Source organism: Orycteropus afer, unplaced genomic scaffold (assembly GCF_000298275.1).
Source record: "Orycteropus afer afer isolate SDZICR_OR568_19922 unplaced genomic scaffold, OryAfe1.0 scaffold00006, whole genome shotgun sequence".
NCBI classification, from domain to species: Eukaryota; Metazoa; Chordata; class Mammalia; order Tubulidentata; family Orycteropodidae; genus Orycteropus; species Orycteropus afer.
In genome coordinates this window covers 485,545-509,104 of record NW_006921593.1, presented here as the reverse complement: position 1 = coordinate 509,104, position 23,560 = coordinate 485,545, and the positions used below count along the sequence as shown (strand labels likewise).

At 44.1% G+C, this 23,560-nt stretch overlaps 1 protein-coding gene across 1 annotated transcript in view; it reads right to left on the bottom strand.

The window, feature by feature from the left end:
- Positions 1–23,560, bottom strand: part of COL26A1 (collagen type XXVI alpha 1 chain) — a 219,836-nt gene that overhangs the window by 113,331 nt on the left and 82,945 nt on the right. Inside the window, exon 3 of the mRNA XM_007942321.1 lies at positions 16,205–16,302. Within this exon, the coding sequence (XP_007940512.1) occupies positions 16,205–16,302 (98 nt within the window). The remainder of the gene's footprint in view (positions 1–16,204; positions 16,303–23,560) is intronic.

Below are 23,560 nucleotides of genomic sequence, written 5' to 3'. Positions count from 1 at the left end.
CTACCAGAGCTTCTCTTTTTAAGTTAGGATATAAAATGAATTATGATTATTATGAGTGAACATATGGGGAAATTTCTCAGGGAAATATAAGAGAAAAATATGGAAATTTTAGAACTGAAAAGTACAATTGCTGAAATGAAAATTTCACTGGATGGATTTAACAGAAGATTGGAGATGTCACAGGAAAGAGACAAGAAACTGAAGACACACGTGTAGAAATGATCCAATCGAAGAAGAGAGGGGGAAAAAAACAGAGGCTCAATGATCTATCATACAATATCAAGCTACATAACACATGTACAAATGGAATATCAGGAGAAAAGAGAGCTGAAAAAATATCTGAAGAAATAATAGGTAAATTTTCCTAAATTTGGTGAGAAACATTGACTTACAGATCCAAGATGCTCAAAGTACCCCAAGCAGATTTAATGCAAAGAAAATGCCATCTGAGACCATCAGAGTCAAAATGCTGAAAGGCAAGGATGTAGTAAAGCCTTGAAAACAACTGAAGAACAGTGATACATTCATAGACAGAAACAATATGAATTAGAGCAGACTTCTCACTGATGAGTCAAATGACGAATTCCAGAAGACGATGGAAAAATCATTGGTTTTAAGTGCTGAAAGAAAAACCTGTCAATCCAGAATATGAAACCTAATAAAATTATTCAAAAATTAAGGAAAAATCAATATATATATTAAAAGTTTTTAAAAGCTGAGAGTATTTAAAAGCAGACCTGCATATTAAGCAAACCCACCGCCTTCAAGTCAATTCTGACTCATAGTGACCTCCATTGGGTTTTCAAGGCAGTGAATCTCTATGGAAGTAGATTGCCCCATCTTCCTTCCATGAAGTGGCCGGTGGGTTTAAACCACCAACCTTCTGGTTGGCAGTCAAATGCCTTAGGCACTGTGCCACCAGACCTCCTTGACCTACATGTTAAGAAATGTTAAAAGAACCTGAAGCTTAAGGTAAAGAACACCTTCACTGGGAAGGTAACTATGGGGTAAATAAAAGCCTGTTTTTTCTCTGCTAACTTCTTTAAAAGATGATTGATTTTTTAATGATTGCAAAAATTGTAATATTTTATTGTGACATTTATAACCTATTTAGATTTAAAATATAGGAAAACAATAGCACAAAGGATGGCTAAAATAAAAACAAACTCACTGCCATCGAGTCGGATCTGACTCATAGCGACCCCTCCTTGGGTTTCCAAAGCAGTATCACTGCAGAAGTAGATTGCCCAACCTTCCTTCTGAGGAGTGGCTGTGGGTTTGAACTGCCAGCCTTCTGGTTAGCAGTAAGATGCCTTAGGCACTATACCACCAGAGCTCCTACAAAGGATGGTAGAGGTAGAGAAATGGAATTGTAGTTTGAAAACATCTTCCATTTTACATGGAATTGTCCCATATTAACTCTAATTAAACTATGATTAGTTAAGGATGTCTATTGTAATCCCTAGGGAGCTCTGGTAGCACAGTGGCTAAGGCACTTGAATGCTAACCAGAAGGCTGGCAGTTCAAACCCACCAGCCACTCCCTGGAAGGAAGATGGGGCAATCTACTTCCATAGTGATACTGCCTTGGAAACCCAAGGAGGGGTCGCTATGAGTCGGGTCCGACTCGACGGCACATAACAACAACATTGTAATCCCTACACCAACCCACTGAGGAATAATACAAAGAAGTATAACTCAAAGTCCAATAAAGGAAAACACACAATTACTACATTCAGTCATGATAGACTTACTCATAGTGAACTTTCTCTCCTACCACCAACAACTAGAAAATTGGACAAAGTTTATGAAACAAATGTTTACAGACATTAGGCAACAAATAATGTAGAACTCTAAGAGAAGGAAAGCAAAAAACAGTAAAGGAGCTATAGGATGAAAAGTTAATAGAGTTCACACGGGGTGAGAGACGTTCACATTCCAATCAGCCAAAGCGGAGAGAGCTGCTTACACGCACAGGACATTCAACAGAAACACTAGAAGGGTCACAACTTCCTATTAGGAATAATGTACCTTCAACCAAAGGCTTTTCTAAGCACTTATTCAACCTGTATGATCAGCAAAGAATCAGAGACTGGACTAGTTGGAGAAGAACGTGGCATCAGGGTTGGAGGAAAACTCATTAACAACCTTCAATATGCAGATTGCTTGCTGAAAGTGAAAAGGATTTGAAGCACTTACTGATGAATGATCAAAGACTGCGGCCTTCAGTATGGGCTATATCACAACATAAAGAAACCAAAAACCCTCACAACTGGACCAACAAGCAATATCATGATAAATGGAGAAAATATTGAAGGTGTCAAGGATTTCCTTTTACTTGGATCCACAATCAATGCCCACGGAAGCAGCAGACGAGAAAACAAATGACATATTGCATTGGGCAAACTTGCCACAAAAGACCTCTTTAAAGGGTTCAAAAGCAAAGATGTCACTTTGAAGATTAAGGTGCACCTGACCCAAGCCATGGTATTTTCAGTCACTACATATGCATGCAAAAGCTGGGCGATGAATAGGGAAGACAGGAGAAGAATTGACACATTTGCATTACGGTGTCGACAAAGTACAATGAATGTACTTTGCCAGACGAAAGAACAAATCTGTCTTGGAAGAAGTACAGCCAGAATCCTCCTTAGAAGCGAGGGTGGCAAGACTTCATTCATCGCATGTGCTCTGGATGTGTTAACAGGAGGTTTCAGTCCCTGCAGAAGGACTTTGCATTTGGTAAAGTAGAGGGTCAGTGAACAAGAGGGAGCCCTTCACCAAGACGGACTGACACAGTGGCTGTAACCATGGGCTCAAGCAGCGATGGCCGGGAGGATGACGCAGGATTGGGCAGCGTTTCATTCTGCTGGACACAGGGTCACCATGAGTCAGAGCTCACAATGACAACGATAACTAAGCACTTACTTCCAAGGGCTTAAAAGTAAGCCTCAAAAGAACCAAGCTGGCCTGCAACTAACTTAATTGCAGCACAAACAATTCTCCATATTATCTTAAGGAAAACAATAAAAATCCAGACACTGAACACATTCACAGTATCAAATATTTCAACAAAGGATTATTAGAATCACAAAGATACAGACAATGTGACCCACAACCAGGAGAAAAGTCAGTGAATACAAACAGCACTAGGAATAAGAGATGATGAAAGAGGTGACAAGAAATTTAAAACAGCTTTTTATAAATATGTGCAAGGCTTTTGATGGACCTAATAAGGAGAGAGGGAGCTCTGGTAGCATAGTGCCTAAGGCACTTGACTGCTAACCAGAAGGCTGGCGGTTCAAACCCATCAGCCACTCCTCGGAAGGAAGGTTGGGCAATCCTACTTCCGTAGTGATACTGCCTCGGAAACCCAACGAGGGGTCGCTATGAGTCGGGGCCAACTCGACGGCAAATAACAACAACAACAACAACAAGGAGAGAAATGGAAAATGTAAAGAAGGAACCAAATAGAATTTCTAGACATGAGAGATGCAATAACAAAAGTGAAATAGTCACTGAATGGTCTTAACAGCATATTAGACATTGCAGACAAAAATCAAGGAACTGGAAGACTTAGCAACTGAAACAATACAAACAAAAAAGGGAAAGAAGGACAAAAAATGAACATAGCATGAGTGAGTCATGGGACAACTTCAAGCAGCCTAATACATGTAATTAAAGTCATTGAAATCGGAGAGGGGTGTGTGGAAACTGCAGAAGAATTTAAAACATCACTGAATGGTTTAGTAATGTCAGTAATATAAGTCTTTATTACAAAGCTACACTAATCAAGACAATGTGGTGTTGGCATAAAGACTGACACATAAATCAATGAAACAATATTCAATTGATTATTGAATAAAGACCTAAATAAATGAAAAGATACACCATGAACATCAGCTGGAAGACTCAATACCATTGACTAGTCCATTCTCTCCAATTTTTTTCCTAGAGTCAATGCAATCTCAATCAAAACGGTAAGTGTAGATGAATCGATATATACACACCCATGTTCATCGCAGCACTATTCACAATAGCAAAGAGATGCAAACAACCTACGTGCCCATCAATGGAGGAATGGCTAACCCAACTGTGGTATGTACACGCAGCAGAATACTACCCAACACTAAAGACTAGTGCAGAATCTGCAAAACACCGCATAACATGGATGAACTTGGAGGACATTAAGCTGAGTGAAATAAGTCAATCACAGAAGAACAAATATTGTATTAGTCCACTATTGCAAGAAGTCAAGGAAAGGTTTATACACAGAAGGAAACTTTCTTTGTTGGTTACCAGGGATGCAGGGGGCAGAAGAGAATTCCTAGATAGGTTGGGGGGGGGAGTGGAATATATATATATAAGATTATTAGTGGTTACCAGGGATAGGAGGCAGAAAGGGGAAACTTTTGTTTGCAGGGCATTGAGTTGATGCTGCTAAGGTAGTGGAATATTTTGGAAAGGGATAGCAATAATGGTAGCACAACATGAAAAGTGTCAGCAATGTCCCTGAGCTGTAAACGGGGATGTTGTTATGTCTTGTTGTGTATATTTTCACCACAATACAAGCAAAAAAAAAAAAAAAAAGGTATAAAAAGAACAAGAAAAAAGAGCCAAAGGATTCAGAACAAATACTATTTTTTTTTTCCTAAATTTTTCCCTGTTGTTTATTTGACATCTTGAAAAAAAAAAAAAAAAGGTATAGAAACAACTTACTCTAAAATTTAAGAAAATGCAAAGAATCTAGAATAGCCAAAACAATTTTGCAAAAAATTGAAGTTGGAGAACTTGCATTATCTAATTTCAATACGTACTGTAAAGGCACAGTTAATAAGGGAATGTGGTATGAGCTCAAGGATAAACATATGGATTAATGGAACAGAGACTAGAAAGAGACCCACACTTAAAGGGTTCAATGATATTTCAATAAAGGTACCAAGGCGATTCAATGGGGCAGGAGTCTTTTCAATGGGGCAGCACTTTTCCAAACAGTGCTGGAACAACTGGATATCTGTATGGTAACAAATAAATCTAGATCTTTACCTCATACCATACTAAAAACTAACTTGCACTGGATCAGGAATGACAGATGTAAAAAATGAAAATAAATGTAAAAGATAAAACTTCTTTAAGAAAACATAAAATAAATTTTATGACCCTGGACAAAGATTTCTTAGATGTTTTTGTTGTTGTTAGGTGCCATCCAGTCAGTTCCAACCCATGTTGTACCCTGTGTACAAAAGAGTGAAATACTGCCCCGTCCCGGACCAGCCTCACATCCACTGCTGTGTCTGATCCCAGTGTCGCAGGCACTGTGTCCGTCCAGCTCATTGAGCGTCTTCCTCTTTTTCGCCAACCCTCTACTTTACCATGATGTCCTTCTCCACAGCTTGGTCCCTCCTGATCACATGTCCAAAGTACTTGAGATGAAGTCTTGCCACCCTCGCTTCCAAGGAGCATTGTGATTGTACTTCTTCCAAGACAGATCTGCCTGTTCTTCTGGCAGCCCATGGTACGTTCAATATTCTTTGCCAACAATCATAATTCAAAGGCATCGATTCTTACTCAATCCTCTTATGCACTGCCCAGCTTCCACATGCCTATGAGGCAATGGAAAATACCATGGCTTGGGAGGAGCACCTTAGCCCTCAAAGTAACATCTTTGCTTTTTAACACTTTAAAGAGGTCTTCTGCAGCGAGTTGTCCAATGCGGTAGGTTGTTTGTTTTCTTGACTGCCGCTTCCATGGGTGTTGACTATGGATCCAAGTAAAATGAATCCTTGACAACTTCAGTATTTCTCTGTTTACCATGGTATTGTTTGTGGGTCTAGTTGTGAGGATTTGTGTTTTCTTTATGTTGATGTGTAGCCCATACAGAAGGCTGTAGTCTTTGATCTTCATCAGTAAGTGCTTCAAGTCCTTTTCACTTTCAGCAAGCACGGTTGTGTCATCTGCATGTCACAGGCTGTTAATAAGTCTTCCTCCAAACCTGATGTGGTGTTCCTCTTCAGACAGTCCAGCTTCTCCTTATTTGCTCAGAATACAGATGGAGCACGTATGCTGAAAGAATGCAAACCTGATACACCTTTCCTGATTTAAAACCATGTGATATCCCTGTTCTGTTTGAACAACTGCCCCTTGGTCTACGGACAGGCTCTGCATGAGCACAATTAAGTGTTCTGGAACTCTCATTCTTCACAATGTTATCTCTAATTTGTTATGACCAAACAGTCCAATGCCTTTGCATAGTCAATAAAACACAGGTAAACATCTTTCTGGTATTCTGTTTTTACCCAAGATCCATATGACATCAGCAGTGATATCCCTCATTCCACGTCCTCTAAGATAGGGCACAAAAATAAAACAGGAACATAGAAGAAAAGATGACAGATTGGACTTTACCAACATTAAAAACTTCACTTCTCAGAAAAATAATTTCTTCTCTGTGAACAAAAAATTGTTCAGAAAACAAATGGCAAATGGCAAAGTCACAGACTGGGAGAAAATATTCACAAGAAACATATATTTGGCAAAGCCCTTGAATTTAGGATATATAAAGCATTCTTACAACTTAAGAAGACCAAAAAAAAAAAAAAAACTTCAGTGAGCAAAAGACCTAAACAGAACATTTATAAGTGCACATATATTTATAACACAATAAACACATGAAAAGGTGTTCAACACCATCAGTCATCTGAGAAATACAAATTATAACCACAGTGAGATACCACTACACATCTATTAAAATGTCTGCAATGAACTATGTTGGCATTATCCAATACTAGCCAGGAATGTGGAACAACTGGAATTCTCATACATTACTAACAGGTGTGTAAAATGGTCCAACCATTTTAAAAAACAGTTTGAAATTTTCTTTTAAAGTTTAAAATACATTAACCATACAACCTTAGAGAAATGAAAAGATACATCCATACTAAGACTTGTACAAGAATTTTCATAGCAATGTTAGTCACAATGCCCTAAAAATAGAAACAACACAAATGTCTATCAACATGTGAATAGATAAACATACTGTAATATAGCCAAATAATAGAAAATTACTCAGAAATGAGAAAGGAAGGAACTACTGATAAATGCAGGAGCTCTGGTAGCGTAGTGCCTAAGGCACTTGACTGCTAACCAGAAGGCTGACGGTTCAAACCCACCAGCCACTCCTCGGAAGGAAGGGTGGGCAATCTACTTCCATAGTGATACTGCCTTGGAAACCCAAGGAGGGGTTGCTACGAGTTGGGTCTGACTCAACAGCACATAACAACAACAACTGATAAATGCAACGAGACAGATGAATCTTAGAAATGATGCTGAGTGAAAGAATCCAGACACAAGAGTACACACCACATTTATATTTCTATGAAACTCATATTTAATGAAATTCTAGAACAGGCAAAACAGAGGTACAGTGACAGTATATCAAATCAGTAGTTGCCTGGGGCTGGGACGGGGGGAAAAGTGACAGTAAAGAGGTAATAATAAGATGGAAGCTATGATTTTCACGATAACACGGATGAATCTCAGAAACATTATTCTGAGCAAAAGAAATCAAACACAAAGCAGAGACATACTGTGTGATTCTCCATTATGAAGATCTACAACTAATCTGCAGTGATAACATCACATCAGTGACTGTCTGGAGTGAAGGGGTGGTGGGGACTGACCACAATCAGACACAAAGGAATTTCTTACGGTGCCGGGAAGGTTCTCTACCTTCACTAGAACGGGGCTTATGTGGATGTAAAAATTTGTCAGAACTTACTGAACGGTAGGTACACTTCCGATGTGTGTAAATTATATGCATGTAATATGTATAAATTATATCCATGCAATATGATGTATGTAAATTATACCTCAATAAAGTTGATTTTTTAAATATCTAATCATTCACAATTCAGAAGGAAGGTTGGGCATTCCTACTTCCGTAGTGATACTGCCTCGGAAACCCAAGGAGGGGTCGCTATGAGTCGGGGCCGACTCGATGGCAAATAACAACAACAACAACAATCATTCAAAATAAGAAATAGAAATCATACCTAGCCCTGGTTACTATTAAAGAAAATTAATTCATTATCAAAACCTTCCCCACAAAGAAAATTACAGGTCTAGATGGTTTCACTGTGAATTCCAGCAAACATTCAAAGAAAGGGTAATGTAAACTTTATATTTTAAAAAAACTGCTTTCACAAAGTAAAGGAGGAAGGAACATATCACAGTTCATTTTATGAGACCAGAATAAACCTCATAAGTAAAATTAGACAAAGACAACCATGAAAGAAAATTACAGTTAAGTATAAAATACAGAAATATAAAAAAAGAATTGTGTAAATGGTGTTGTTCCCAGGCACGAAGAGTTTATTTGACATTGTAAAATTGATCAATGTAATTCGCTACGTTAACAGAATGAAGGCTGCAAAGACATGATCGCCTCCATAGATTACAAAGTATTTGACAAGATCTAATACCGATTCATGATGAAAACTCTTAACAAACTAAGTACAAAGAGAGTATCCTCATCAATAAATGACATATATTAAAAATTTATTGCTAACAACATACTTCCTCCACCATCTGTCGGTTGTCATACTGTGTTGAAGTACATGTTGCTATGATGCTAGAAACTATGCCTTTGGTATTTCAAATCCCAGCAGGGTCACCTACGGTGGAAAGACATCAGCAGAACTTCCAGACTAAGACAAAGTAGGAAAAAAGGCCTGGTGACGAATGAAAATCTTACGGATCACAATGGCACATTGTCCACTATGGTGCTAGAGGACAAGCTGCCCGAGCTGGAAGGCACTCAACACACCAGCACAGGACATTCGGTTCTGTGGCACAAAGGCTGTCGTAAGTCAGGTAACGTGATGGCAACTAATAGCAACAACAACTTACTTAACAGTAAAAGACTCAGAACTTCCCCCTTATGATCAGAAACAAGGCAAGGATGTCTACCCTAACTAAACATTTTACTGGAAGTTCCAGCCAGCAGAATAAGGCAAGAAAAATAAGTAAAAGTCCTAATAATGAGAAAAAAGAATAAAAAATCTCTTTATTCACAGAGGACATGTCATTTATGTAGACTATCCAAAGGAATCAATAAGTAAACTACTAGAGCTAATAACAAAACTTATCATGGTCTTGGAAGGTTGGACGATCTACTTCCACAGTGATACCGCCTCAGAAACCCAAGGAGGGGTCGCTATGAGTCAGATCTGGCTCAATGGCAGCGAGTTTGGTTTTTGGTTTGAAGGATACAAAGTTAATATTTAAACAATTAAATATATTTCTATATGCTGGCAGCAAAAATAAAATTTTGAAAGCTGCTTCTCTAAAAAATGGCATCAGAAACACAAAATACATAGAAATAAATTTAAGAAAGATAAGCAAGATGTCCACTCTGCAAGCTACAAACTGTTAGGCAGAAACACGGCTGGCCAGGCGGGTGAATGATTAAGCTGGAGGGAATTATAAGAACTGGTCAAGCAAGGAAGCGCCTGACCAGAGCCCATACCAAACCCCAGCGCGTAACCCTTACTTATAAAAGACCCCAGCACCTGACTCTTACTCACGAAAGCCCCCAACCATTTCCTGCCCACTATGTTAATGAAGTGCTTCAGCTCTACTTCCTGCCCCCATGCTAATAGGGTGCTTTAACCTTATTGGTTCCTGTAACACATACCCTGCTCTCAATCCGGTCCACTGAGGAACAGGAAAAGTAACACTATAAAAACCCTTTTCTTTCACCTGGGCGGCGTGACTTCTCCGGCCCCTCTGGGGACCCATGAACCTGGCCCGGGCCCCTCTCGGGGACCCGTGAACCTTGCCCGGACCCCTCTCGGGGACCCGTGAACCTGACCAGGGGGCGCAGAATAAAGCTTTCCTTGCTCTACCTCCTGTGTTCCTTCCCTTCCTTGTCACGACCTTACACAAACCACTGCTGAGAGGAATAAAAGAGAACTAAATAGAGACTCATAGCATGTTCATAAGGAGCTCCAGTGGCGCAGTGCCTAAGGCATTGGACTACTAATCAGAAGGTTGGTGGTTCAAACCCACCAACCACTCTGTGGACGGAAAATGGGGCAATCTATTTCCGTAAAGATTTGTTGTTGTTGTTCTTGTTATGTGCCATCGAGTCGGACCCGACTCATAGCAACCCCTCCTTGCATTTCCAAGGCAGTATCACTACGGAAGTAGATTGCCCAACTTTCCTTCCGAGGAGTGGCTGGTGGGATTGAACCGCCAGCCTCTGGTCAGCAGTCAAGTGCCTTAGGCACTATGCTACCAGAGCTCCTCTGTAAAGATTTACTGCCTCAGAAACCCAGTGGAGGTTGCTATAAGTCAGAATCAACTCGAAGGCAGTGGGTTAGAGTTGGTTTTGGGTGGTACATTGGTTAAAGTGCTTGGCTGCTAACCTAAAGGTTGTGAGTTCTAATCCACCAGCCACTTTGCAAAAGAAAGATGTGGCAGTCTGCTTCCATAAAGATTTACAGCTTTGGAAAAACCTTCTGGGGCAGTTCTACTCTGTCCTATAGGGTTGCTATGAGTCAGAATTGACTTGATGGCAGTGGGTTTGGTTTGGGGGTAGATACAGACAGCAATCTAGAGACAGAGATATAGCTCCCATGGGGTCACAATGAGTCAGAGCTGACTAGACAACAACGAACAATTAACATGAAGGAAAGTATCCCCAAGGACTCCTGGAGTGTCAGGAGATGAAGAAGGGTCAGGTGGGAGCAGAGCTGAGAAGATGCAGAGGAAAAGCAGGCACAGGAAGAGAAGACGTGGGAGGCTGGAGCCCACCCCACTTCCCCAGAGGGTCCCAGTCCCAAGTCATAAAACCAGAGAGGCCAGAACACTTGGAAGGAAGACCAGACACAGCCAAAGAAAAAGAAGCTTTTCCAGGGGTAGGTACCTCGTTTGAGACAAAACAAAACCCATTGAGCAGCACCCCACTGACCCTGCAGTGTTTCTAAAGAGACACAATGAGAACTGAATGGGAATTCACAGGCAGGGACCACCACAACCATCTTAGGAATGTGCCTGAAGTCATGGACCCGGCCTTTATTTAGCCTCCTGCCTTTATTGTTTCATATTCAGGAATGTAAAATCTTTACAAGGGCTTTCAGGAGCCAGTTACAACTGCAACCCAGGCCCAACACTCCCAGGAATTCCTCAACTGCCAACTGCCCTCTGTGGGGTTCAGGATCCTCATACTCACTGCAGGGAAGGGGCCACTTGACCCTGAGATTCTCTGAAAAAGCCAAGCCACCTCCTGGCCCTGATGGGGAGACACATCCCAGGCAAAGTGGGCAAGCCCATGAAGGTGTTTCCACTGTGTAGGGGTTAGGCAGAGGCTCTTCCTGATGTGGCTGATCAGGAAGAGGTGAGATGTGAAGGCCTCTGGGGTTGGCATCTTTGGCATCTTTGGAGTCATTGGACCAGCTCACAGTTACCTGCCATCTGAGACCTGGCTCCACTAAAAAAGGGTTGACCTACAGACCGGTTTGAATCTATTCCTGTTGTGTTGGGAAGAACCTCGAGGACAGCACTGACTGCACTTCCACAGTCTGCTGGCCACTGGGAGTAAGCTGCTGGGCTTCAATGATTCAGTCTGAATGAAGAATTATCCAAAACTTGAAAGTGAGACCAACAAGGTGATTGACTAACCTTTTAATGTGATGCCAGAGCACCATGTAATGAGCCCACCTAAGTGTCATCGACACCCTAAGAGAATGTCACCTTCTGTGAATTATTAATTCATTAGGACTCAGCTTCTACAAAGTTGGATGGTATTCAATACAAAACTGGTAAGACACAGATGACCTTGTTCACAGGCAAAGTTTTGCTTGTATTGTCCTGTACGATCTAATTTAGTGATTTTATTTCAGGAATTTATTTATGTATCTATACCTATCATTTGCATAGAATGCAGAAATTATTGAACAATATCATTAATATCACATGCAAGCAAAAGTTTGCTAAAGATAATTCAAAAACGGTTGTAGGAGTACATCGATAGGGAACTACCAGAAATTCAAGCCAGATTCAGAAGAGGACGTGGAACCAGGGATATCATTGTTGATGTGGGATGGATCTTGGCTGAAAGATCCTTTTACTGAAAGGTGTTGACCTGTGTTTTATTGACTATGTAAAGGCATTCAACTGTGTAGATCATAAAAAGTTATGCATAATATTGTGAAGAGTGGGGATTCCAGTGCACTGAATAGTGTTCATGAGGAATCTATACATAAACCAAGAGGTAGTCATTCGAACAGAACAAACTGATGCTGCATGATGTAAAATCAGGGAAGGTGTGTGTCAGGGTTGTATCTCTTCACCACACTGATTAATCTGTATGCTGAGCACATAATCTGAGAAGCTGGACTATATGATGAAGAACACAGCAGCAGGACTGGAGAAAGACTCATTAACAACCTGCCATATGCAGACGACACAACTTTGCTTGCTGAAAGTGAAGATGACTTGAAGCATTTATGATGAAATTAAAGACTACAGGCTTCAGTATGGATTACACCTTAACATAAAGAAAACAAAAATCTTCACAACAGAACCAGTAAGCAACATCATGATACACAACTGCCATCGAGTCAGATCCGACTCATAGTGACCCCTCCTTGGGTTTCCGAGGCAGTATCACTACAGAAGTAGATTGCCCAACCTTCCTTCCAAGGAGTGGCTGGTGGGTTACTAAACATCATGACAGATGGAGATAAGATTGGAGTTATCAGGAATTTCATTTTACTTGGATTCACAGTCAATGCCCATGGAAGCAGCAGTCAAGAAATAACCAACATGTTGCATTAAGGAAATCTGCTGCAAAAAAACTCTTGAGAGTGTTAAAGAGCAAAGATGTCACTTGGAAGACCAAGGTGCACCTGACCCAAACTATGGTATTTTCAATAACCTCGTGCACAATGAATAAGGAAGACCACAGAAGAATTGATGCATTTGAATTGTGGTGTTGGTAAAGAATGTACCATGGATTACTAGAAGAACAAATAGATCTGTCTTGCAGGAAGTATAACCAGAAGGCTCCTTTGAAGCAAGAATAGCCAGACTTCATCTCATTTTGGTCTACTTTGGTCATATTGTCAGAAGGGACCAGTTCTAGAGAAGGATATCACAGTAGGTAAAGTAGAGGGTTGGCAAAAACGAGGCAGACATTCAACAAGAGGGACTGACACAGTTGCTGTGACAACGGACTCAAGCGTGGCAATAATTATAAGGATGGCGCAGGACTGGGCAGTGTTTCATTCTGTTGTAAACAGGGTTGCCATGAGACAGAACCAATTATATGGCACCTAACAACAACAACATACCTATTTCTAGCTACCTATGTCTGTCTTTCTACCTACCTACCTATCTATATCTACCTATGTTTATCTATCAATCAATCAATTTTTCAAACATGTGGTAAAAGATTAACCTTACCTAAAAGAGGTCTGGCTTTTGCCCTCAGCTCATGAGAGGTAATCTCTAAGCCCTTGGAGTGTTTTGATGGATAAGAATGTCTTTGTTTATTGGGGGCCTTGGGCCACACCAGGTAGAATCTGCTAGCAATGTAATTTATGGTGGGCATTTTGGTATCACTTCAACCTCTGGATGGGAGACCTGAGATCAGCCTCACAAGCAGTAAATCATGTTGAGATGACTGAGCCCCAATAAACTCTGACTTGGATGAACTTTCTTGGTTGGCAATGCTCCATGCGTGTTTTCATAGTTTGCTGCTGGAGAAGTTAATGCTGACCATGGCTCCATTGGAGAGGACAACTGGAAGTTCTGTGCTTGGAACTCTCCGGGGCTCTATCCCATGTGCTTCTTCCCCTGACTGATTTTAACCTGTAGCCTTTCACTGTAATAAACTGTAACCATGAGTGCAGTACTTTCAGTGAGTTCTCTGAGTCCTTCTAGGAAATTATCGAATTTGAGGATGGTCTTAGGGACCTCAAAATTTGCAACTGGTGTCAGAAGTAGGATAATCCTAGGGACTATCAAACTGTGTAGATGTATATGTGTGTGAGAGTGTGTGTACACATCAGTTCATTGCATCTTCTTTTAAATCAGCTTTGTCATTCTGCTGGATCCCATATTAAATGAATTAAATAAAATACATGTTCACTATCTACTTTTAAGAGAATTAGGACTTGAACATTTTGAGCCTTATACTTCATGCATTAATTCATTCATTTATTCAAAAAAGAGACTATCAAGAAACATGAAAAACATATGTTCAAGCACTACAGTGGTATATGGGAGAGAGAGGAAGGAGCCCTAGTTGAGGCCAGGCCCAGTTACTCTTAGAAGAACCAGACGGGGTAGTAAGAGGCTGTTGGAGAAGGCAAACATGTAGAATGTGGCAATGATGGGAGGGCGGGTGGAGTTCCGAGGGCTGTAGGAGGGTGAGAAGGGCCCGGAAGCTCTCCTAATGCTGAGGAAAGGCTTCTAGAGATGAGGCCAAGATGACAGCCTGAGAAGGGCCACCCAGTACATCACTGGTAAATTCCAACGTTACTCCTTTCACTCTTGATCATTGGCAAACACTCAATCCATTATTTATGGGTCAATCATCACTTCCTTCGCAGAATCTAGACAACAGGTCTGCTCCCCACAATCAAGGCACTAACAGGAAAAGCAGGTTCAAATCCTGTGGCTTTGAGAGTCCCAGACCTCAGTGAGGGGCCTGGTGTGAGGAATGGTCGCTCACACATAAAGTCCATTGGATGCCACCAAACACACCTCCGCCTGGGGGAGCCTGGCCCCTCATATCCCCCACCCTGTTCCCTCTGCTCTTCTCCAAAAAGAGCCCACGTTGGCCCTGTGCCTTCATCAAGCGTGGCCTGGCCCCCAAGGCTGCCCTCCCCCTCCCAGTATTTGGCACCTTGTAAAACAGGAAAGGCCACATCTGTGTTGTCCCTTTTATAACTCCACCCCTTCTGTCAGCAATGTCTCATCTCACAGGCCCATTGACGTATCATCATTGTTTTTATTGCCATTTCTGTTGTTATTATTTTATTGTTTATAATCCAAAGAGGATTTTATGTAGCTTACAATATTATCAAACCAAACTCACTGCCGTTGAGTTAGATCCAACTCATAGCTACCCCTCCTTGGGTTTCCGAGGCAGTATCACTACAGAAGTAGATTGCTCAACCTTCCTTCCGAGGAGTGGCTGGTGGGTTTGAACCGCCAGCCTTCTGGTTAGAGTCAAATGCTTTAGGCACTATGCCACCAGAGCCGAGGAAACCCTAGGGAGCCATTCTACTCCATCATATATGAGGTCATTATGAGTTGAAAACTGACTCAATGGCACCCAGCCACAACCACAGATATATAATAAGATGACAAAACAATGAGTTAGGTAATAAAAAAAAAGATAAGAGAGAATAATTTTTTCCAGAAAGTCAAAGGTTGAAGAGAGTTACTGTTTGTGAACCCAAAATGACCTCTCAGCTTCGAGACAGACCAGTTTTCGTGGGGAACAAGGTCAGCTGCAAATCTGTTCCTTAGGCAGGACCCAGGGACAGTCCTCTCTTCCAGCGTTGCCCTGGCTGTGAGCACCATGGGGGTTCACTCTGCGGGCATCTGCGACCTCCACCTGACTGCTGCAGTCTGGCCCCACCGGGCCCTGGAGCCCATCCTCCCATCCCTTCACTGGGCACCGGCAGGGCAGAGGGCAGGGCACAGCTGAGCGAGGCCTGTCCGCTGCTGCCCACCTGGTCTCCCGGCCACCTGTCTCATTCTACAGAAGATGCAGCTTCGACACTGGCAGACCACCTCCATCGGCTCAGAGTCCAAATGTCTGACTCTGCCTGCCCCAGTTCCTGGGTGAATCTTAGCCAGAGAGGAAGAACCAGGCTGTAAATCAAAGCCCCACCCCGGCCAGTGTTCAGGATGCTGCTGACACCCATCGTGAACCGGGTGAGTGTGTACGGCTCAGAACAGCGACCCAGCGTCAGTGCCCATGTGACCCAGCTTCCCCACAGTGTAGCCAGTCCAGAACAAATGGCTGGAAGTTGGTTGAGAAAAGGGAAGAATTCAAAGCCATGGAGAACAACAGAGAGAAGGAGCTGTGTCTGCAGGGGGAGGAGGATCGAGGAAGAGACCAGACACATCCAGAGACTCCACAGCACAGGCACAGCCAGAGGCCTTCCCCACAGCCTTGGACTTACCCTCCTCACAGTTGCTCCCAGTGAACCCAGGGCAGCACCTCCACTCCAGTGCGGTCACCGTGCGGTAGGACACTCTGTATGTGGGTCTGATCAGAGTCCTGTAACTAACACAAAGACAGCATCAGTGGAAAATGACCTCTTCCTTGCTCGCCCCCAGACCTGGCCCGATGCCTGTAAAGACCGCCCACGTCGATGGGGCAGGCTGCTCTGTCCAGTCCAAGGGGCTCTGGGCTCAATGGCTGTGTGGCCCTGGGCAAGTCACTCCCCTTCTCTGTGTCAAGATTATTCTGAAATCTCTAAGTGTGGCCTCCTACGTCCTGTACACTGAGCAACATTGTTGTTAGTTGTCATTGAGTCCATTTCAAATCATGGTGACTCCATGGGTGCAGAATGGAACTGCTTCATGGGGTTTTCAATCAAGGCTGTGACCTTTCAGATGCCGATTGCCAGGCCTGTCTTCCATGGCACCTGAGTGGATTTGAACCACCAACCTTTCAGCTAGTAGTCAAACACTTAATTTATGCCACTAGGGATTTCTGACCAAGATAATAAATGAGGAAAATAAAATATCATTAGAGCCTACGCAACTTCCAACCACATTCAACCCTCCCCCTCATCGTTATTTCTTTTCATTGACTCATTCAATGAATACTTAACGAGCGCCAATTACCCGCTATACTGTGGTCACAGGCGGATGAAACTAAGTCTTCGCTCTCAAGAAAGTCACAGAGTAGAAGACAGGGACACTAACACAAAACATCACAATGCAGTAGAGGAACTATTGCCACAATAAATAGTGCCTGTAAAGTGCAGGGGACTCATGGTAAAACTTCACACTCTTAAAGTTCTGAAATATTTCCTACAAATAAGTTAGGATGCTACTTTGTGAAAGTCTAAAAATAGTGACTAGAAAATGTGTAACCTGAGTGAAATTAGCCAATCACAAAAGGGCAGATACTGTACGAGACCAAACCAACAAAACCAAACCACGACTGTAAAAAGTCAAGAACAGGTCTACACACAGAAAGAATTATTCTTTGAAGGTTACCAGGGGTGGGAGAGGAAGCGACTGCAAATCACTAACAAGTCACATAACTAATCACATACTAACTTGTATGAAAAAAATCCATAACTAAATTTCACAGAGGGGATAAATCGACCTGGGTTCTTCACTTTGCATACAATGTTAGAATTTTTTGCTGCTTGATCAAGTCTGTGCAATTTCCTCTTTCAAACAAAAGTACACAGCTCCCCAAAACTTAAATCTGCTGACATTGTGCAATTTAATCGGCAAATGGAAAAATTATGAATTAATGGGTAGCAGCGGGCATGACGTTTTGAGATGCATTGTTGACAGGAAAACCGCAAAACACTTCTTGAATTTCCAAAATCCTGCTCTAAACCTGAAAAATCCTGTTACATTAATTTCTCTTTAAAAAAAAATCCTCTCACTCATATTTCATAAACATCCCTGCAAACCAGTTCCCCCTGGAGAGGGCGTACGGCTGTGTGCACCCAGGGCAGGAACTAAAAGTGATTTGTGATTTTGGGAGAGGAGCCAGGAGACAGAGAGGTGCCCACAGCTGAGGCCTGGAAAGAAACCCAGGCCTTCAGATCCATGAATCCACCCAGGAAGCGACTGACATAGACCAATGGGGAGGGGGGAGGGGTGAAGGGTGACAGAGCTGCAGCATCACCACCACTCACAGCAAGTGGCCTAATGAGACACACACAGTAGGTGCAAGGAAGAGCAAACACACTCATACACACTCACAGACATATATTCACACACACACACACTCACATGTCATGGCTGTTTAACCGAATGCTAAAATGGGACTTGCCCCCCACAGCATTGCAGCAGAGGTCCAAAAGGCTGAGAACAATACCAAAGATGCCCAACATCTCCACAGCAAGAGGTTGGACCAGCCATGCGGGAGAGGCTGCAGTCTGTGAACAAGGTTTTACCAGCCATAGCTCATCACCACCTCTAAACCAAACCAAAGTCACTGTCGTCAAATCAATCCCAACTCATAGCGACCCCTCCTTGGGTTTCCGAGGTGGTATCTCTACCGAAGTAGATTGCCCACTCTTCCTTCCGAGGAGTGGCTGGTGGGTTTGAACCGCCAGCCTTCTGGTTAGCAGTCAAATGCCTTAGGCACTATGCCACCAGAGCTCCCTCACCACCTCCAGACTACATAAAAGACAGTGTTCACTGGAGGTTGCAAAGTCTTGAGTGAGAATTTCTTTAGAGAACTTCCATCCTCTAAAACTTGGAGGAGTGGAGGACAGGGTAAGATGTCCCCCATCCCAAGCTCAAGAGAACTTTGGAGAGACTATGACACAGTCCTTGGAGTTTGAAAGGCTCAGGGGAGGGACTCTGACTCTTGCTTGAAGGGGACAGACTGTGGCCGAGTGGGAGTGGCTGGCTCCCTTAGATCTGGGCAGTGCAGGGCAGGGTAGGGTATATATTTTATGTTGGCCAAATGTGGAACACCACCCCTAAAGGAAGCAGCACTTGGGAGTCTTCGCAGGGACTCTGACCAAGAGGGCCACCTGGAGGGGGAGCTGACCACCACAGCAAGGACTCCTGAGACACCAGAGGCCAAGGGAGAGATCACGAGTAAGCAGGTAGAAGGTCCTGCCTGAGTCAAGGGGCCTGCAAGGCAGAAATGCCCTGGAGGGGCATGCTCCAAGCCTGGGAGATCCTGGAATGGACCCACAAAAGTGCCAGCAATTCATATGAGCCGTATGTGGGGCTCCATTACCAGATTACAACAGTACCAGCCAAGGAAGACCTCACCTGCTCCTTGTCTTTCTTTGGGTCTCCTTCCATCCTGTTGCTGTTAGTTTCCATCAAGCCAGCTCCCACTCATGGAGACCTTATGTATAACAGAACCAAACGTCGCCTGTTCCTGTACCACTGGCATGATTGTTGGTGTGTCTGAGTCCAGGTGTAGAGACTGCATCAATTCATCCCACTGAGTGTGGTCGTTAAGTTGTGTGCCAACGTGGCTGGTCCTGGTTTTGAGTGGCTGGGTTGCAGTGATTCCCCAGGATGAGACTGGCCATCGACCCCACGGTGGACTCTGCCACAAGCAGCTGAGCAGTTGCGTTAGGGATGTGGTCTGCCTCCCGTATGTAAGCAGCAGCTTTGGGAATGGCTGCAGCTTTATGGCACATTTGGACCCTGCATGCAGCCAAGTCTTCATGTGACAGCCTGCCATGTTACCTGGTGATCTTGGGACTGTCTCTGGACTTGAACCAGTGGCCTGCCGTGTTGTTTGGTAATATTAGGATGGTGCCATTTTATTTGTCAGCCTCAGCAGCCAGCAGCTGCATGAGTGAAGAGACACCTCTAGCTCCAGTGGGCAGAGAGGCAGAGCTGAAGCCCAAGGCCAAGGGGCTTTCACCCAGCCCCTAGAGCATGGCACTTTGAACTTGGACTTTTACCCTCTAAAACTGAATAAACTCCTGTTTGTTAAAGCCACCTATTTGTGGGATTTTCTGTTCAAGCAGCATGAAGTAACCAAAACATCGAGGGTTCCCTTATTTTGGCCAACCCTCTACCTTACCAACCACAATGCCCTCTTCCAGCCATAGGTCTTTCCTGATAACCATCCAAAGCAAGCGAGCCGCAGTCCCACCATTGTCACTTTCAAGGAGCATTCTGGTTGGGTTTCTGGTTGGTTTGTCCGTCTGGCACACCACGGTTCAAATGCATCAATTCTCCTTCTGTCTTCCTTTCTCACTGTCCAGCTTTCACATGCATGGGAGGAGACTGAATAGTCCATGTTGTTGACTGCCCAGTTGTGAGCATTTTCATTTTCTTAAATCGAGGCGTGATGAGCTCTGATGGATACCAGCCACTCCTCAGAAGGAAGGTTGGGCAATCTACTTCCATAGTGATACCACCTCAGAAACCCAAGGAGTGTTTGCTATGAGTCGGATCCGACTCAACGGCAGTGAGTTCAGTTTTTTTTTTTGGAAGTTGAGGTGTAATCCATACCGAAAGGTTTGACCTTCATCAGTAAGTGCTTCAAGTCCTCTTCATTTTCAGCAAGAAAGGCGTCATCTGTGCCTCTGGCTGTTAATGAGTCTTCCTCCAATCCTGATGCTGTGTTCTTCTTCCTCAAGTCTACCTTGTCGGATTATTTGTTCAGCATATAGATTGAATAAATGAGGTGAAAGGATACAACCCTGTCACACACCTTTTCCAACTTTGAAACCCCTTCTTTCCTTTTTTTTTTTTTTTTTTTTATTAGGATTTGGGTGAAGATTTACAGAGTAAATTCACTTTTCATACAGCAGTTCACATATACTTTGTCTCATGTCATTGACCAAAATTTACAATGCAGCAGCTCCCCTCCCACTTCCTCCCCATAGTTACCTCCTCCCAGTGTCCATCCCTTCATACTCTTTTGCACCCTGAGCTATCTCCCTGTGCATAAGCAGCCCTTCCTTCTCCCATGATTGTTCTCTCCAGGAAACCCCTTCTTTCCTGAACCAAAAACAAAACAAAAATAAAAACAGCCCAAACCAGTCTTTGCAGAGTCAATTCTGACTTGTGGCGACTGGCAAGTGAAGAATGAGAAGTAAGAAAGAGAGAAGGGGCCCCCACCCCCTTCCTGCTACAGATCTCCCAGCCTGAAGCAAGCCCATCTGGGAGAAGGAAGAACTTTCATTTAAACTTTTTGTTAACAGCAATTTTAAAATTCAGTCTTGAAATAAAAGTGTGGTCTGGCTAAGAAAAGCTATGGAACCCATCAGACCCCACTTGTAGGGCAGGGGAGGGGCCGATATGCTTTCTGCTCGAGCCCTGCCCAGCACAGCTGATACCATAAACCTATCCCTCCCATAACCTCAGGACAACAGGGTACACGGAGGCTTGGGGAGCAGGGACACAGCCCCGGACTTCAGATTCATCCCTTATTCACTATGTGAACTTATACACATTACTTAGCGTCTCTGATCCCATTGCCTGGTCCAGATGACAAGGCTGCCATGATGACCAGGGATGCTGGGTGTGAGGCTTGCTGGGAGGGCGTGTGTGTGTGCAAAGGTTCCAAGAGCTGACTGGGACACTTGGGGGCTAGATTTTCAAGTGCAGAGCTGACCTCATTCCTCCCAGCGTCACACCCTCCAACTGTTCCCACTGTCACCAGGAGAAACCAAGCTGCTTAGTCAAGTGCGCTGCCCTTCTCCAGCTGGTACAGCAGCCGCCGGCCCCTGTCACAGGTGCCACCCATCACCCCCCAGCCTGTGACTCCTCCAGATGCGCCAGACGTTCTCACTGTAGTCCACACCTTTAATGATGATGATGACGATAGCTTCAATTAAGTATTTCCTGTGTGCCGGGCCCCGTTCTAAGGGGTTTACATATGTGGATTTATAACAACACTAACAGGTGGATGTTATTATTATCCCTAATTTACAGATGAGGAAACTGAGGCACAGAAGATGGTAAGTAACTTCGTCAAGGTGAAACAGCTAGCAGGTGACAGAGCTAAGATCTGAACCCAGGCACAATCGGTTCCAAAGACTAGGAATATTAGTTTGTGTTCATTCAGTACGGTGAGGAGGGAGGCACTTTTACTTCCTATATCTGCACAAGTGGGGAACTCGCCCTAAAGAAAGGCTCTTTTTGCCCATCATTCAAAGGCTGGTGGGGCTCCCCTGTCCTGCTCTGGAACCAGAAGACTACAAAGGAGCCAGATGGCAGAACATTCAGGTGCAAGGCCCACCAGTAGGTGGCGCTGCTGCACCAGCCCAAAGGGGCTGGGCTCAGACATGGGAGGTCCCTCAAATCTCACCTAAATGACCATGGAGGTTTAGGGTTCCTGGCCTCTCCTCAAGTCTGGGCAAGAGCCTGAGGGAGTTTTACCCTCCTACGTCCATGAGAGACTCCCAGCCCCTGACACCAGGGGCCAGTCTACAAACTGAGGGGTCTTTCTAAAACAGATTCAATTTTGTAACTGCCCACTCTCAAACCTTCCACGGTTTGCCACAGACTAAAGACCAAACTCTTAGGTCAACAATAAGGGACCTCTGGTAGCATAGTGCATAAGGCACTTGACTGCTAACCAGAAGGCTGGCGGTTCTAACCCACCAGCCACTCCTCAGAAGGAAGGTTGGGCAATCTACTTCTGTAGTGCTACTGCCTCAGAAACCGAAGGAGGGGTGCTATGAGTCGGTCCAACTCGACGACACATAACAACAACCCTCTACCCTTACCTCCTCTCCCACCAACGGCCAAGACTCCCACCATGTGACATAAACAGCCTGGGTAGACAATGCACTCTCCAGCTTGTGTCTCTGCACACATTGGCTCCTCTGCCTACCGCCCTTCCTTGTCTACTCAGCCCTAGAAAATGCCAAAGAGCCTTCAGGATGTGACTCAAATGTCCCCTCCTCCTCTGGGAAGAACTCCCACCCCACCACTGGCCAGGGTTCGCAGGCTCCCCTCTCTACCCTCTCACACGTCCTACATCCGCCAAAACCCACCACCATTAAGTCAATTCCCACTCATAGTGACCCTCCATTGGGTTTCCAAGGCTGTAAATCTTTACAGAAGCAGACTGCCTCATCTCCCTGGCTACTGTGTTTCTATTTGATTCTGATGTTGCTCTCCTCACCTGTGAGCCACTGGGCAAGTCCCTCTCCTCTCTGAGGCCCCAGGAATGTCTGGGCTGTGATGCAGGGACCGTGAAGGCCCCTTCCTCGCTGAAAATTCTCCATGCACACTCTCTGGTGTCTCCCACTTCACTGGCCTCCTACCAAGGCTGTCCAGTTCAAGGACTGGTGACCTCTCTGTATTTGCTTACTCTGAAAGGCAGATCCTGGGATTTCCCTCTTGGTCACAAGGTCAAGAACGCTTATTCTCCTGGGGTTGCTATTAACTCAAAGAATACCTATAGGAACCTTGGCACCTCCCTCTCTCTCATCCCTCTCATCACCAAGTGCAGGGAGTTCTGTCTCCACAGTGTAGGGCCTACCTGTACGGTCAGCCTCAGCCCCACCCTGGTCCAGCCTCCACCACCTTCCTCCCTCCCAGATGCCTGCCAGGGACCCAGCACCACACCGTCCCCCAATGATCCTGCTTCCCGCAGAAACCCTGAGATGCTTTCAAAGCACAAAACTGCTCCGTGAACCTTCATCCCTTCTCTTTAATCTTAGCACAAAATCCAAACCCTTAGCATGACCTCACGGCCTTGGAAGGTTCAGCCACGGTCCACCTCAGCCACCTCCCTGTTCACCCCTATCCTGCCCCACTCAGAACCTGGCACTGCCTTTCCGTTTCTGACCACGTGGAGCTCGTTCCCTTGTCAGGGTTTGTGCATCTTCCATTCCCTCTGC